The 17860-nt window shown below is 38.5% G+C and overlaps 1 protein-coding gene across 5 annotated transcripts in view; it reads right to left on the bottom strand.

Moving 5' to 3' along the window:
• npas3 (neuronal PAS domain protein 3) overlaps positions 1-17860 on the bottom strand; it is a 371234-nt gene that overhangs the window by 171984 nt on the left and 181390 nt on the right. For all 5 annotated transcript variants that reach the window (XM_073869974.1, XM_055171385.2, XM_073869973.1 and 2 more), the window contains one exon: positions 12534-12616. In XM_073869974.1, the coding sequence (XP_073726075.1) occupies positions 12534-12616 (83 nt within the window). The remainder of the gene's footprint in view (positions 1-12533; positions 12617-17860) is intronic.

The raw sequence follows: 17860 nt of genomic DNA, 5'->3' as shown, positions 1-17860 counted from the left end.
GTATACCACTAGTCAACTAAATAAATATAAAATGGTAAAGATGAATGCACATTTATACATTGATTTAATAGATTTATAGCATTTTGAAATAAAAAACTGTCATGGATTTATTGCATTTTGTGGAAAAAAGAATTAGTTTTTATAATAAATCTTTGAAAATCAAGTTATGGATTTGAAATTCTTATGTTTTTATAACCTAAAGATGCTATGTGAAAGTTTGTAACAGAAAATACTGGTTTTCATCTTGTCACTTTCTTGGTATAGAAAACACGTTTTTACCGAAATTTGTCAAAATGGATTTATTGCGTTTTGGAACCAAACTCTTCAAATATCCATTTACCATCACCAATATTCTGTATGTCTCTTATTCATTGCTTTTACATTGAGTTATACCATCTCGTATGAGTCACATTGCTAAACCCACATCGGTGGACCACTACAGATAAGTATCATAATTGTGTTATTTACAAGACACTGTTTCATAAGTCATTTGAATGATCCGTGTTATGCTTATTTTCAGTTAGGACAGCCTTAGTCTCAAGACAGCATTCACCCCGTCAGATATACAGCTCACATCCATATCACATCTGATCTCCAAACCATACAGCACCCAGCAAATGAGGTGAGATGAAATGAAGTGTTTACACGAGGAGGGTACGGGCAGCAGCATGTGGCTAACACAGAAACGGCGTCGGGAGAGGCCGAACGAGAGAAAAAGTGAGAAAAATAGATTGGAGAAGTGTGAAAACTCATCCGTCCTGTTGGACGGCAGTAGAACGAAATGATCTGTCAGGAAGCCATCCAACACATGAGATTGAGCTCTGCGTGTGTGTTTATGGATATGTAAATGCTGTTCGCATTATGTTATGCAAGCTAGTGGACCACAACAAGAGAGGCTCTGACATGTTTGCTTTCAACAGCAAATTAGTGAAGGAAGGAAAAGCTACGGAGATCTTCCGACAGCCGATGTAAATAATGCGGCTAAAAGCACAGGCGCTGACCTCACACACGCTCACGCTGTGATCTCGAGCGCTCCGTGATGGACATCACAGAAACACATCTGACACGCTTTTACAAATCTATGTGTTGGGAATGCATGACGGTCCTCGACTTATAGAGACTGAGATCGGCTATAAAATTGGAGGTATAGAAATGCAAGGAGAAAATGAAACATCACTCTTGGGGTCTGATTCATCAAAGCACTGTGGGGTCCAAGGTCGTGGATCATTACTGAATCTGCTTCTGTTTCTTTGATTTACAGACTTATAAAGTTATCAGCATAACAATTTAAGTGAAACCCTAAACTGCTGTGTACACACCAAACACGAAGCGTCGCGTACCTCGCTTTAGATTACTCGCAGGATTTAACTTACAACCCCAAAACAGAAAAAGTTGGGACACAGTAGAAATTGTGAGTAAAAAAGGAATGGAATAATTAACAAATTTCATAAACTTATATTTTATTCACAGTAGAATATAGATAACATATCAAATGTTGAAAGTAAGATATTTTGAAATGTCATGCCAAATAGTGGCTCATTTTGGATTTCATGAGAGCTACACATTCCAAAAAAAGTTGGGACAGGTAGCAATAAGAGGCCATAAAAATTAAATGTACATATAAGGAACAGCTGGAAGAGGGCCAATGTTTAGGAATAGGAATTTTGTCCTATTCTTGTCTAATACAGACTTCTAGTTGCTCAACTGTCTTAGGTCTTCTTTGTCGCATCTTCCTCTTTATGATGCACCAAATCTTTTCTATGGGTGAAAAATCTGGACTGCATGCTGGCCATTTCAGTACTCAGATCCTTCTTCTACGCAGTCTTGATGTTGTAATTGATGCAGTATGTGGTCTGGCATTGTCATGTTGAAAAATGCAAGGTCTTCCCTGAAAGAGACGACGTCTGAATGGGATCATATGTATCTAGAACTTGGATAAACCTTTCAGCGTTGATGGTGCCTTTCCAGATGTGTAAGCTGCCCATGCCACACATACTCATGCAACCCCAAACCATCAGAGATGCAGGTTTCTGAAAAGAGCGCTAATAACAACTTGGGTTGTCATTGTCCTCTTTAGTCTTGATGAAATGGCATCCCAGTTTTTCAAAAAGAACTTCAAATTTTAATTCGTTGGACCACAGAACAGTTTTCCACTTTGCCAAAGTCCATTTTAAATGAGCCTTGCCCAGAGAAAACGCCTGTGCTTCTGGATCATGTTTAGATATGGCTTCTTTTTTGACCTATAGAGTTTTAGCTGGCAATGGCGAATGACACGGTGGATTGTGTTCACTGACAATGTTTTCTGGAAGTATTCCTGAGTCCATGTTGTGATTTCCATTACAGTAGCATTCCTGTATGTGATGCAGTGCTGTCTTAGGGCCCGAAGATCACGGGCATCCAGTATGGTTTTCCGACCTTGACCCTTACGCACAGAGATTGTTCCAGATTCTCTGAATCTTTGAATGGTATTATGCACTGTAGATGATGATAACTTCAATCTCATTGCAATTTTTCTCTGAGAAACTCAGAAAACTATTTTTCGCTGCAGCATTGGGGGAATTGGTGATTCTCTGCCCATCTTGACCTCTGAGAGACACTGCCACTCTGAGAGGCTCTTTTTATACCCAATCATGTTGCCAATTGACCTAATAAGTTGCGAATTGGTCTTTCAACTGTTCCTTATATGTACATTTAAAATTTCGGCCTCGTATTGCTACCTGTCCCAACTTTTTTTGGAATGTATAGCTCCCATGAAACCCAAAATGAGCCAACATTTGGCATGACACCTCAAAATATCCCACTTTCAACATTTGATATGTTATCTATATTCTACTGTGAATAAAATAAAAGTTTATGAGATTTGTAAATTATTCCATTCCTTTTTTACTTACAATTTCTACAGTGTCCCAACTTTTTCTGTTTTGGGGTTGTAGTTTCATGCTAATTTTTCGCTTCAGTTGAATATTTCCAACTTGCGTGAAGACGTGTTTGAGGCGAATAGCGTGTGTTTTTGTGGCAATCGCACCTCCCAATTCGCGTTTTGCGCATCGCCCCATGTGAGTTTGCATCTATTTGTGTCTTTGCATTGACTTTGTATGTAATCTACTAGTGCAAATCGTTAAATTTGCGTTTGGTGTGTACACCCCATTAGTCTTGTATTTAGTACTTAAATTTCAATGCAACTGCTGTGGACTCCAGAAGATCAGGTGCCGTTTACATGTTTTAATTTTTTTTTTACATTTATCCATTTGGCAGATGCTTTTATCCAAAGTCACTTACAGTGCATTAGTATGTGTGTTGCTTTGTTCTGCAAATGCAATGCTATATAAACTAAGCTACATGCGCCAAACCTGAATATTCATGCCATTTATAAGATCATCCCGCGTGCTTCAAAAAAAGCAAATGTCAATGTTTAAAAACGCACTGATTATATAAGACTGATGCACAAGCTGCATGATCCTGTATATCCACGCTTTCACTTTAAATGCCATTTTGGGAAAACATGTCTTTAAAAATAATAATGAGCCATACACAATGACTCGAGTATAATTATTACAACCCAATAAAGAGCTGCTATCACAGGAATAATCCAGTAAAATAAACGCCGTGTGTTGATCTGTTAAGCGTGCTCACGGGCCCAGTTTACAGCAAAACACTGAGCTTGTTAAGAAACATTATTTATGTGCAGAATAGGCATGGGCTGGTTACTGGTTTCAAGGTATAACAAGGTTTTAAATAGTCAAGGTTTTAAAATGTTCTGTGATGCTGTTTCCAAGGTATGAGATGTGTTTACACAAAATTAATTAAATCATTAAGTCAAGCAATTTATTATATATATTTGAAAGAACATTTTACCTGGCATACATGTATAAAAATCAAATGTATTTTGTGCAGTTGAAAAGTTGTTGTTTGTGTCCGCAGACATTTCATAATAACACATTTTAGTGTTGCAATGGCAATACCGCAACACTGTGAAACCGTGGTATTTTTGCTTAAAGGTATTGCGGAGGATTTTCTTTTTCCGGGTGGATCATCAAGGCTATTGGTCCTCCTAGTTGTCAATCAGGAGTGTTACGCAATTGCATGTTTTTAAAAAGTGAAGGCAGTTCTTTTCTAAAATTCGAGAAAATCCTCCGCTACACCTTTAAGTTTATCATTATCATTATTTAAATAAACACATTTAAATGTTTCTCTAAGAACAGCATCATCATAAGTTTATTATTTCATTACAGTATCAGTGAGGATAAATCTCATAGTTCAAGTTCAAAGGCCAACCTAATGTCTAGTAAAGACCACCTAAAGTGTCCTCAAGTGTCACATTTTTTATGTTTCAGTAAATAATAATAATAATAATAAAAACTTATAAGTATATCCAAACCGACACACGGAGAGTAGAGACTAACAGTCTGAATGACAGATGGGACGGACAGACTGTTTAAAAACTCCTGCTTTGTTCCACCTTCAGGAAGGTTTCACATTCCTAGACTGTTTAGTCAAAGACAACTGCAACACAAAGCCAACCGCGATATGTCCCTTATTTAAAGAGATAGTTCACCCAAAACTGAACAGTCTGTGATTATTTACATGCCCTCATCTTCAGAAGCTATACTGTACTACCGTTCAAAAGTTTTGACAAAAATGTTTCTTGTGATCTTAAAAATCACTTAAATGTTTAAAATTACTTATGTAGACAAAAATGTAGTTGTGCCAACATATTACTTAGCTTCAAAAGCAAACTTATCTTCTTTATTAAAGGGGCAATGGCACAAGACTTTTTTAAGATGTCAAATAAATCTTTGGTGTCCCCAGAGCACATATGTGAAGTTTTAGCTCAAAATACCATATAGATAATTTATTATAGCATGTTAAAATCGCCACTTTGCAGGTGTGAGCAAAAATGTGCCGTTTCGGGTGTGTCCTTTTATAATGCAAATAAGCGGATGAAGTGCAAACACTGATCACAATGATGGTGGTTTTTTGCAATTGAAATTTAATTATTTTCTCTCTCTCTCTTTCTCTCTGCACAAAACGGCAGTGCTGTGATTGGATAGTGGAGATTAAGGGGTGGTATTATTCTAATAAAAGCTCCTTATGACATCACAAGGAGAGACAAATTTCAACTACCTATTTTTTCATGTGCTTATAGAGAATGGTTTACACAAAACTAAGTTATTGGGTTGATCTTTTTCACATTTTCTAGGTTAATAGAAGCACTGGGGAACCAATCATAGCACTTAAACATGGAAAAAGTCAGATTTTCATGCCATGGCCCCTTTAAAAATGTGACCCTGGACCACAAAACCAGACTGAAGTCGCACAGGTATTTTCTTAGCAAACAACAAAAACTCATTGCATTGGTCAAAATAATAGATTTTTCTTTTATGCTAAAAATCATTCATATTAAGTTAAGATCATGTTCCATAAAGATTTCCTTTGAACATTGTAAAATGTATTTATCATTAGTAGACAACTTTAAAGGCAATGGAAAGCTTAAAAAGCTGGTTTTGTGGTCCAGGGTCACAAATTATAACAAATTTAAATAGATGACTAAAGAAAAAGCAGCCACTAAGAGCCCAGAATACGGGATATGAAAATTCCTTGAGTATTGTTTAAAAAACATCCCAGGTCGAGACCTTGATAAAATTACAAGTTTTGCAAATTCAAGTTAAGGTTGTGGCTACCTTAAAGGCGGGGTGCACAATCTCTGAAAGCCAATGTTGAAATTTAAAATCACCTAAACAAACACGCCCCTACCCCAATAGAATCTGGACCCTCTTTTGATAGATCCGACCCACACATACGCAACCCAGGCAACGATGTCGGTTAATAGACACACCCCTTACTGCTGATTGGCTACAAGTGTGTTTCGGTACTCGGCCCGACTTCCTTTTCCAAAGTGTTTTTCAAAAATCATGCACCCCGCCTTTAAGCTTACAACTTAAAGGGATTCCCCCCAAAAAATTAAAATCCAGTCATTGTTTTTTCACTCTCATACTGTTACAAACCTATATAAATTTCTTTATTCTGATGAACACGAAGGATGATATTTAAAAAAAAAATTGTAACCAAACCGATTATGAGCCTCATTCACGTCCATAGTAGGAAAAAGAATACTATGGAAGTGAATGGGGCTCACGAACGGCTTTGTTACAAACATTCCTCAAAATATCTTCCTTGATGTTCATCTGAAAAAAGAAATTTAAACAACATGAGAGGAAGTAAATGATGACAGAATTTTTATTTTTGGGTAAACTATCCCTTTAAATCTCAGATATATTTGTGTTTACTCATTCCGAAATGTGTAAAAAATTATACCTGAAGAATGAGCAGAAGTTTTTCAAAACATTTGAATGGTAGTTATACATAACTACACACACAATGCATATGCATGTCTTCTGAAGCTATATGACAACTAAAGTATTAGTTTGAAACTCAATTAATAGCGTAAGGCTTAAATTTGATTAGTTAAAACAGAATAAAAGCAAGTCATACAAGTTTGTCAAAGCCTAAAATGACTTTTGGACAGGTTACCGATGTCCCTCAAACTATCTGCATTAAGAAAAGGCTTGACATCAGAAGTATAAGGCGACTGTGAGGTGATGAACGTCTTGTTTATGTGTTATTTTTTCCTCCGCCACCTTTCTAACTGATTTCACCGAAGATCCACAGAACCGTGATGGCGATTCCTCTGAACCGCAAATCAACCCGCGATTACAGGCGGTGACAGCTGCACGCAGACGGCCTCAAAGACGCCGTCTCGCTCCTCCTTGATGTTATGCAAATGTAAACAGCTGTCATTTCTAAAGCCGCCGTCTTTTCGCTTTCCACCGGTGTGAAGATCGAAGGGTCTTCAAAGTGTCTCTGTGTTTTTTCCTTTTCTTTTTTAATCCAAGCTCTATTATCCCAAACAACGAAAAACAACAAAGACGACACCAGGAAAAAACAAACAACGAATGAAGGAAAAAAGGAGAACAAAAGAGACTAAAGTAAACAAGGAGTTGATGAAAGATGGAGAGCTGAAATTTGAAGTTGTGAGACGTATTAAAAGGCGTCTGGTGTCCTGGCACGTGTGCGAAAACACACAAACACACACACATACAATAATTAAAGCTCTCTGTCGAGCAGTGTTTCAAATCAATTGTCATCTGCTATCACTAAAACACATCAGATCACACATAAGCAATAAACAACAGCAACAATAATTTGTTCAGTGGAGATCAAAGACTTTCTGACACATCGTGGCACTGCCGTATTGTGAATGCCTTAAAAAGGCTGATGCGCAACAACCACATTTTCATGTTATAAGCTTCGCCTAGGACACCTGTGCGAACACCACTAAAAATCTCTTTACTTGATTGAAAGTTTTGCCAAGTATCATGGCATGTTTAAAGCACACTCTCTCTTTGTGTGATGTGGTCAAGGTTAGGCCATATGGGCACTCCCAAAACATGCATGACCAAAACATTTAGTCCCAATCTATTAACTCACGCTTGATTTACCGCCAAGCTTTTATCTTCCAAAAGAGTAAAAGTGTCCATGACCATAAACTGTGTTTGCCCTTCACAGAGAACTAAACTCTCATCTGCCTTAAAATCAAAGCCTGCATCTATAATTCATCTCTTGCTAAGCATGATCTGGGTGATATAAATGCTATTATTTAGCCGCGTGGAAGCGAGAAGCGTTCTGACAGAGGACTTCAGAGCTCTCGTGCTAATGACCTATCGCTGCTGTCAGAATCAATCCGTCCCGCTGCCCGCGCAAATGACAACGCACCGTGGGAGTGGACAAAATGGTCATTTCAGTGGCCGCGAGCGCTGGCACAGCCCGTGCTGACGCCGTCAGAACCGTATCACCCTTGGGCGTAGAGACGCTACAGGACAGAAAGCAGTGTGCCAACTGTGTTAAAACAAAGATGAACCTTAAAGGGGCCATGCATGTTTTTTTACACTTTTGCAGCATTTGACTTTTAAAACAATAAAGTAAAAACAATCATAATTAAAAGTGTATGAGCATTTTTTTCACCTGAAATAAAACAAACTGCCTGTTTTTGCTACTGCACCTTTAAGGAATACTCCACTTTTTTAAAAATATGCTAATTTTCCAGCTCCCTTTGAGATAAACATTAGATTTTTACCATTTTGGAATCCATTCAGCTGATCTCCGGGTCTCGCGGTACCACTTTTAGCATAGCTTAGCATAATCCATTGAATCTGATTAGACCATTAGCATCGAGCTCAAAAATAACCAAAGAGTTTCGATATTTTTCCTATTTAAAAACTTGACTCTTCTGTAGTTACATCGTGTACTAAGACAGACAAAAAATTAAAAGTTGCAATTTTCTAGGCCCATATGGCTAGGAACTATACTCTCATTCTGGCGTAATAATCAAGGACTTTGCTGCCGTAACATGGTTGCAGCAGGCGTAGTGATATTACGTAGTGCCCGTAAATAGTCCCCTTAGTTTCTTTCAATAGCAGGGGACTATTTTCGGGCACTGCGTAAAATCATTGCGCCTTCTGCAGCCATGTTACGTCAGCAAAGTACTTGATTATTACGCCAGAATGAGAGTATAGTTCCTAGCCATATCAGCCTAGAAAATCTTTTCATTTTCCGTTGGTCTTAGTACACGATGTAACTACAGAAAAGTCAAGTTTTAAATAAAATATCGAAAATCTTTGGTTATTTTTTGCGGGATGCTAATGGTCTATTCAGATTCAATGGATTGTGCTAAGCTAATGCTAAAAGTGCTAGCGCCAGACCCGGAGATTGGCTGAATGGATTCCAAACCGATAAAAATCAAATGTTTATCTCTAAGGGACCTGGAAAATTATCATATTTTCAAAAAAAAGTGGAGTGTCCCTTTAATTCTTTATGTAAATGAGCTCTGTTGCTGATTGGCTAACCTCTAAATAATACTGAAAAGGTGTTAATATATAACCGTTGGTGGTCATGCTGTTTGCTAATATGACCAACGTGTTCATGTAGCTCAGTTGGTAGAGCACTATATTAGCAACACAATGGTTTTGGGTTTGATTTCCAGGGAACACAGATACTTTAAAGTCTTTTTATAAATGAAAGCATCTTCCAAATGCATAAATGTAAATAATGACCACTGTTATAACCATAATCATTTCTGATTGCCGCTTACTTCAATTTAATTTAGTCTCGGTGAACTGGGGAAGGAGCTTTGCAATGTGAGCTTAATGTCTTAAAAAAAATGTCCCAGCGTTAAAATAACACAACCGTTTAGCCTTAAATGCACAGCATGCGTTCAATTCTGCACCATTAGAAAGAAACCTTTACTGAACCTGCCAATTCTGTGTGCAAAGTGCAACAGATAAAAACAGTATTGATATTATTGTGGCATGACATTAAATAGCAGAGAGAAAGCTTAAGAGCCCTATACTCTCAGAGCTGCGTATTAAAACAGTTCATTGATTATTTGGGTTGACAAATCTGGGTGGTGAATGTATTCAGCTTATTTGTATGGAAACAAAAAGGTTTTCTGTGCCATAGTCTGGTCCAGGGTCAAAGCAGCCCACGACAAAACAAAACAAAAACCTTTAAAGCAACTGCAGCAAAGCAAAACGCATTACAATTTCAAGCCAGCATGTATTTAAACATCTTTTTATTCATTTATTTATTTATAAAAGTATCACCATCTCTGTTTGAAACATACAATTGTAGGTTACTTTATGCATTTATCTTTACTTTTGATAAAACAACTTATAATCTTACCGCTGTGTATAAAGCAAAACAGAACATAATTTTGAGAATTGACTGAATTGATATTATTGGTTAAAATAATTTTTCATTCCCACAAAGCCTGAAATAAAGAAAAGCTGTTTACTAGGCAGTCAACAGCCATATAGAGAGCGTTACAGTAAACAAACAACCAAAATCAACAATGCATATGACTAAACTATTCCTATAACTAAACTACAATCAAACCAACAAACTGCAATTTAAGGCGATGCAAAATAAGCATAAATATTGTATATAAAGCACTGTGTGTTTGTTGTGCACATATGTGTGCGGCCCAGCCGCATTCATCCCGAGGTGAAGGTCACCCGGCAGCCCTTTACCCCATCGCCTTTATTAAACGTTATCAAACATGCTTTAAGCTGTCTAAAATTAGCCTCGGCGCTCAACCACTAATGACGGCCTTGCATCCATTATTAGTTCATTTTCTTCAGATCAATCACCAGCCGAGCATGCTTTTTTAAAATGTCATCCTCAAACTTTTCACAATCAATTAAGCTGAAGATTAATGGGGACAATTTGCCAGGAACAAGTCCTTCCTTGAAAAGGCCACGCCTCGACAGACTTCCAGCCTGGTATTGGTGTTAATTATAAATTTCCGCTTCCCTGTCACACACTTAACCTGTCTTAAGGGAATATCGCCGGTAGTCCGGAGACTGCCGAAAAGCGCTATTTAAATATCCCTAATGCGCTTATTTTGGACACAGGTGACTGCTGTAAATTGCGCTTTTTGTTCTGTGCCATTAAAAGGGATTTGAAAGGACACTGGCGCTTTAGTAAGGCATGAAAATGTGTTTTATTTTACCCTCTGAAGTAAAATAAAGGTGCAATGTGTAGATTTTAGCGGCATCTATTGGTGAGGTTGTGAATTGCAACCAACGGCTAAGTCCACCGAAGCAACCTGGGGTGCGTTTCCCGAACAACAACGTAACTCACTGCTGAACCAGCATAGTATGATGCATAGTTGGAGAAACTAACTACCTTGTCATGACTGTTTTTCGAAAGCATAGTAACTTTGTCACACATTCGTCGTTTGAACCATGTTGATTTAACAACATAATTGATGATGTCACGTGGGAGGTGAAGTACTAATTAATTATTGCAAATCGATTTAATGTCAGATTATTGCTGTAAATAACATATATTGCATCAGGAGAGTGATTTTGTTATCGTGATTTAGTTATCTGATTTTAATTCACTCCTCCCAGGGATTCCCCAGGGTCCTAAAGCTTGTATGACTGCGCATACTGTATACGCAGTTTTCAAATGCAGCGCAAATGCAATTCTGTTTACAAATGTTAAGACGTAAAATAAATTTTTTATATATTTAGAATGATGGATATAGAATGTACTACATGTTTTTTGCTTATTTTGTTCAAAAGCATGATCAACATAAGTCTACATATTAGAATAACAAGGAACTATACTTCTAATGACAGGTGAAGAGTTGTCGTTCAAACCACACAATTTTGCGTTGCAGCTTGCGAATGTTCGTTTGAACTATGGTTTCGGGAAACACCAAATCTTTGACCTTTGTCAGTAACGACGTAACTTACGTCAGTAGTAGGCTAACGATGCTTTTGGGAAACGCACCCCTGCACGATAGATGGCACAGGACGAACATGTCATCGTCTGAGACAACATAGTGACGAAACGCTCTTTAGAGCAGTTTAGGGCTACTGTAAAAACATGATGGCGCAAAATGGTGGCTTCCATGTAAGGGGACCTGCGGCGTATGTAGATAAAAATAGTAATTATAAACATAACGGTTTATCATGTAAGGTTTTATGTCTTTAATATATTGCTTAGACTATATATTTTTTTGTCAATAGATCCCCCTGTAATGTACACTTTAAAGGGACACTTTAAAGGGACGGCTAATTTTCCAGCTCCCCTAGAGTTAAACATTTGATTTTTACCGTTTTGGAATCCATTCAGTCGATCTCCGGGTCTGGCGGATCCACTTTTAGCATAGCTTAGCACAATCCATTGAATCTGATTAGACCATTAGCATCGTGCTAAAAATGACCAAAGAGTTTCAATATTTTTCCCATTCTCTTCTGTAGTTACATTGTGTACTAAGACCGACAGAAAATTAAAAGTTGCGATAGTTACCACAGGGACAATTTTCGGGCGTTCCGTAATATTATTGCGCCAGCTGCAGCCATGTTACGGCAGCAAATTCGTTGATTATTACGCCAGAATGAGAGTATAGTTCCTAGCCATATCAGCCTAGAAAATACTTTTAATTTTCAGTCGGTTTTAGTACACAATATAATTACACAACAGTCCAGTTTTAAATAGGAAAAATATCGAAACTCTGGTTATTTTTGAGCGCGATGCTAATGGTCTAATCAGATTCAATGGATTGTGCTAAGCTATGCTAAAAGTGCTAGCGCCAGACCCGGAGATCAGCTAATTGGATTCAAAAACTGTAAAAATCTAATGTTTAACTCTAGGGAAGCTGGAAAATGAGCATATTTTCAAAAAAAGTGGAGTGTCCCTTTAAGCTTTCCTGTAACACAGGTAGAGCCCTCATTTACTCACATGTTAAACAAATTCATAAGACTGAGACTAGATTCATAAATCTGTAAAGATTTTCTTTAATTAAGGAACTGAATGCCTGTTAGAATTTGTAAAATATCTGAACTCAAAATATTTAAATTTCCCCCCTGTTGCGGATAATGGATAATAGATTATTAACAGTCTGATGTCAAAGACATCGGGATGTTTTTGATGACCGGAGATAATTCAAACACTTTTAATCTTACCTGCAGGATGTGGCTGCCAAGGTGAGGCTCAAAGATCTCCGAGGCAACGGCACTGGGGCTCCGCCTCCGCTGGGACCCGATAGCTGCAAAGAGAAACACACAGCGTGAGCGCGTTCGTTTTAAAACCAAATGAACATGGAAATGTGCGGTTTTAAATAGATACAGTAAACTGTTGAACAAACACTTCCGGCGCGATAATGCTAAACCCATGGTACTGTAAATACACAGATGCAAATCAAAGCGTCCAAACGGCTCCCCTCTGCATATTCAGCTCAACGCTACAAAGCCCGCTGTTTATAGCAGGACTAATATCCATTGAGCTGCACGGCACCGGGAGAACAGAGCCCTTAGGGCATTTTTTTCCAAGTTTCCAACTTTAAAGTCGGCTCAGGCTCTGCTAAAAAATGGCCTGGGGTGATTTCAAACTTAACAGACCTTGTCCCACCAGAGCTCATTACAGAGAATTTTATAACAAAGTGCTCTGTACTTAATTTTCCAAGCCTAGCCAGGCGTTAGGGTAATGTTGCTGAATTAAGTGCAATTAATGATGTAATAAAGCACTGAACGGCCATTAAGGAGTCTCGAGGACCACAAGCAAACAACGGTCTGGTGTCTGAGGAGGACGCGACCATGGTCATTGCGCCCCAGGTGAGAGTTAGCATGAGAGGGACAGAGAGACACAGAAACGAGTGGCTCCTGTCCTTCAGAGAGACTCAAGCTGGGCAAACACACTTCTCCCCTCCGGTAATGCTTTCAGCGTTGAGCTCCGTGTCCGCCCCAAAGGAAAATCAGTGGCAGACATGAGCAGGAAGAGCAGGAGCAGCTGGGAGAGAAAGAGTGGCGCTCTTAAGACAGTCCCTGGAGCGGTGGGGTCAGTGGCCGGCGCTGTGGGTGGGAATGTAAACAATCCATAAGCGCTGGGACTCGGCAGCTAACGGCGCACAGCAGAGGGAGCTCTTACGCCCTGAGGAGGATAACACAGAAGATGCCAGACAAATCCAACTCACCTAAACACACGCATGAATGCACATGCATTCAATGTAACCCAACCCAGAACACACAGGGCATCTTCACACTACACCATTTAGTAAAACCAAACAAATGCGAGCATATGTGACCAGTCACGGAAAGTAGGGACACAAGTCGGATCTGGGGCATTTTGAGTTATTCATAGATTCTGAAAGTGCAGATTCTAAGCTTTCCAACGATGTGTAACACATGGAAATCTGATAAGATTTGGAGAAGTTGTGGCCATTTGAATGTAACACATTCAAGAAAGAGAATGCTGAGAAATTTGAGAAAGAAAAAAGTTAACACTTTCCCTTTTCCCTGGCTGGAGAGACAATAGGGCTCATTTACATCTCATTTAGCTAAGCCATACCCCCTGTAAAGCCGTTTTGAGATACAGAGGTTCTACCATCATATGTAGTATTTTATTACAGAAGTCCGAATGGCAAAATGCAAAAATAAACAGGACTTTTAACGTTACCTTTGCGGGGATCACAAGTCGAATCCAGTCTGTTTCAGATGTGTGAATCATCCAATGATTTTTGTCCACAAATGCGTATAATCCGTGAAATATAGATATATAGTCTATTTCGCATGAACTTCTGGTAATACAATATAATATACAATCTGAGGACTATTTACATCGTAACATGTAAGGGTATATCAGATTACATTACATCCGTTAAACACATGAACCCGCCTTCAAAGTTTGTATTGAAAATAGATAATCCAAAAACAGCACCTTCGAAAACGTGAAGTCCTTAAGAGATGTTACCAATCGCTCGCTCGTTCCTCCATCAACCAATGACTTCATGGAAAATATTGATAGACAAAACATGTAGCCAATTATATAAAGAATACAACGATCTCTGTGTAACTTCTGTGTGTTTGGACAGATAACAGTCAGCCGCATCACTGACTTTATGGGGCGCCGCAGTCGGATGACGTCAGAGTACCGCGAGAGCGAGTCGAAATTAAACTACTCCGTTAGATTTCTTAAAGAGCTCTCGCGGTACTTTGACGTCATCCGACTGCGGCGCCCCATAAAGTCAGTGACGCGGCTGACGTATATGCGGTTGACTGTTATTTGTTCCGCCCCAGCTTCTTTTATATTTCTTTTGTTTTGTGCGCCCGAGCTTCATTTACAGTCTGGGGAGACGCACGCTATAAGTTTGAAAAAAAAAAATAAATAAAACTCAGCAAACATGTCTTAAGGGACAGAGCAGCCACGTCACTACAGTCACGTGACTTCACGCTCGAGCCGAAAGAGAAGACAATGCTGAATAAAATCGTAATTCTTGCTATTTTTGGACCAAACTGTATTTTCGATGCATCAACACAATTTTACTGACCCACTGATGTCACATGGACTACTTTGATAATGTTTTTATTACCTTTCTGGACATGGAAACCGTACATAGATTTTCAATGGAGGAGACAGAAAGCTCTCAGACTAAATCTAATGTTAAAACATCTTAAACTGTGTTCCAAAGATGAATGGAGGTCTTCCGAGTTTAGAACGACATAATGGTAAGTCATTAATGACATTATTTTCAGTTTTGGGCGAACTATCCTTATTCAGTAGTCACGCTGTTTCCTTTGGGGGCGGAGGCGAAAACACAAGCTTATACAGTATGTAAATATACACACAGACAATGACGCCCCCCGCTGCACGCTAGAATCTCCGGAAAACAAGCCTATTTTAACCGCAAAATGTACGCTATTAAATATACATAAACTGCTATCTCAAACATGGAGAGGCTTCTTCGTGATCTCAACTAACAGATTCTGCAATAAAACGAAAATCACAAATTTTGAAAAAAAAACTTTGTTTCTCATTTTCTCGAAACTTGTGCTGCCGACTTGTGTCCCTGGTTTCCGTGACGGGTCACATATTGGCTTTAGTAAGTGAATAAAACCAATCATCTTTATATTTCTTTATATTGCTTGTGTTGTGACTGCTCTTCCGAGGGGCGCTAATTCAAAATAATTGTTCATGTTTTGCTTGCGTTTTCAAAATATGTGTTTGGTGCGTCACGTGAACCATGTGCATCACGTGTTTTGTCAAAATAAGTGCCTGCTGCACACTCGTCAAAACAGTTTATGATGAAAGAGATGCTCATGTTCACAAAATACACGCAGGACACTCCCTTAACAGTAAACTTTGATTGCGCATGAGCTTATGCGAGTATCTGGCAAACGCGAGCGTCTCTTTTATCAGAAACCCTTTAGACGCGTCTGCAGCAGGCACTTATTTTGACAAGAGACACGACGTGATGCACACTGGATCACTCGACACGCAAAACACATATTTTAAAAAATGAATTACACACATGACGGGCTACATACATGTTGTGATGAACTTCGCATCAAGCGCCCTCGAAAAAAGAAGTTACCGGTTGCCACTGGTTAGAAGACTCACTGATGTAAACGGCATGCACAAAACAAAATCAATCTCATCTAACTGTCTACTAATGTAAACATTGCAACTTGTGCAACTTTATTTGAAAAGCTACACAAATTTCTCACATCCATAATGACAAACAAAACTTGCAAATATTTACATTGCATTTCTACAGAATAACAATCCATTATCATGGACAGTAAATCTAATCTGATCTCACAGAAATTTCTACGTATTCTACGTTGGCGAATCAGTGTGAAAATTAATCGAAAACGTGCAAATATTACAAAAAAAGCAATAATGATAACACACTACTAAACCCAACATCACAGGTGCCAAAGCAAAACATAAGAAAATTAAAAAATTTAGTCGTATGAATTCATATGAATTAGCTCATAAAATATGTACGAATTACCACAGGATTGTGTTGTCTATTCACTCGCTATTTTATTTATTTATTTTTTAACGGTGCAGTGTGTAGATTTCAGCAGCATCTAGCTGTGAAATTGTGAATTGCAACCAACTGTTCACCGAAATGCATAGATAAGCTACAGTATGCACCACAGGACAAACATGTTGTTGTCTAAGACAAAATACAGTAGTGACAAAACGCGCTCTACACTAGTTTGTCCAATTAGGGCTACTGTAGAAAAATGGCGGCACAAAATGGCGTCTTCCATGTAAGGGGACCTGCAGTGTATGGAGATAAAAACGGCTCATTCTAAGGTAATAAACACATAACAGTTCATTATGTAAGGTCTTTATAGACCACTGATAGTATAATTATGTATATAATATTGCATTTCGTTCATTAGATGCTTCTAATAGTTACACACTGCACCTTTAAGTTATTTTTTGGCCTTTAGTAACAGGAAAGTACAGGGTGGAGGGAGGGGTACCTGATCTGCCAAAGAGCTCGAGCTGGTATTCGAACTAGGGTTGCCAGAAGTGCATCTGCACCATATGTCGGAGCGCTGCCCACTACACCATCAGCTCGCCATTTTAATGGGATTAAACCAGCGACAAATCATGTAACACAATTTCATTTTTATAAATTAATTTTTGGATCTTCTACATTGTGTTTTTAACACACGAGATGTGAATCAAATTCAGGTTTAAGCAATCAGACCCAGCATGTTATGTGACCTGGTAAAGCTACACTTAAAGAAGATGAAGAATATATCAAAGTTAAGAGTGCACTTGACCAGCTCCAAATGATTCTCCTCTCTCTCTGTCCTCACAAGATGACATCTCCACACAACAGCTCTCATCACTAAAGCATTCTCGCTAAGGAAAGATCATGGAAATTAGGCACATGTGCTCCAGATTTCTTGACCTTGAGGATCCTTAAACTCCAAACTGTTCTGCGGTTAATAGTTCATAATAAAACGACTGTGAATGTTAAACGCTTCTAATCAGAGTATTGTACGACTGCCGGTGTCCTCTTTTTAAAGAAACATTCAGAAACGCTACTGTTATTGATTCTGAACACAGCCTGAACTATAAATTAAGCGTCATCCCTCTAGACATCTCACATCCGTTCCTAACACAGCTTAAACCCACGATCAAACTGAACAGGATAAACAAAAATATTTAAATTGCCAGACTTCGTTCGGTGATCTTTCTCAACATAAAGTCCTTGTTTGGACTTTAAAATAGGCAGAAACACTAAAGCTGTATGAGATTTGTGAGCAATCAACTCAATCGTTCCAGAACATCTTAATATCTCTGAGACTTCTAAACTCCTTAGTAGCTGTGTTTCCATTCAAATTGCGCGAATTGAAAATGCGTCCAATGAAAGCATTGCAAAGGAATATATCGCAAAACTGAAATTTTTTGCATTTACAAGTCACATGACTTGCATTAAATTCACATGATCATTCTTTTAAAATGCTGTGGTACTGTATGTTTGGTT

This window comes from Misgurnus anguillicaudatus, chromosome 7, assembly GCF_027580225.2.
Source record: "Misgurnus anguillicaudatus chromosome 7, ASM2758022v2, whole genome shotgun sequence".
Classification (NCBI taxonomy): domain Eukaryota; kingdom Metazoa; phylum Chordata; class Actinopteri; order Cypriniformes; family Cobitidae; genus Misgurnus; species Misgurnus anguillicaudatus.
Note: the sequence above shows the minus strand (reverse complement) of the source record. Positions and strands in the feature narration are given on the sequence as shown.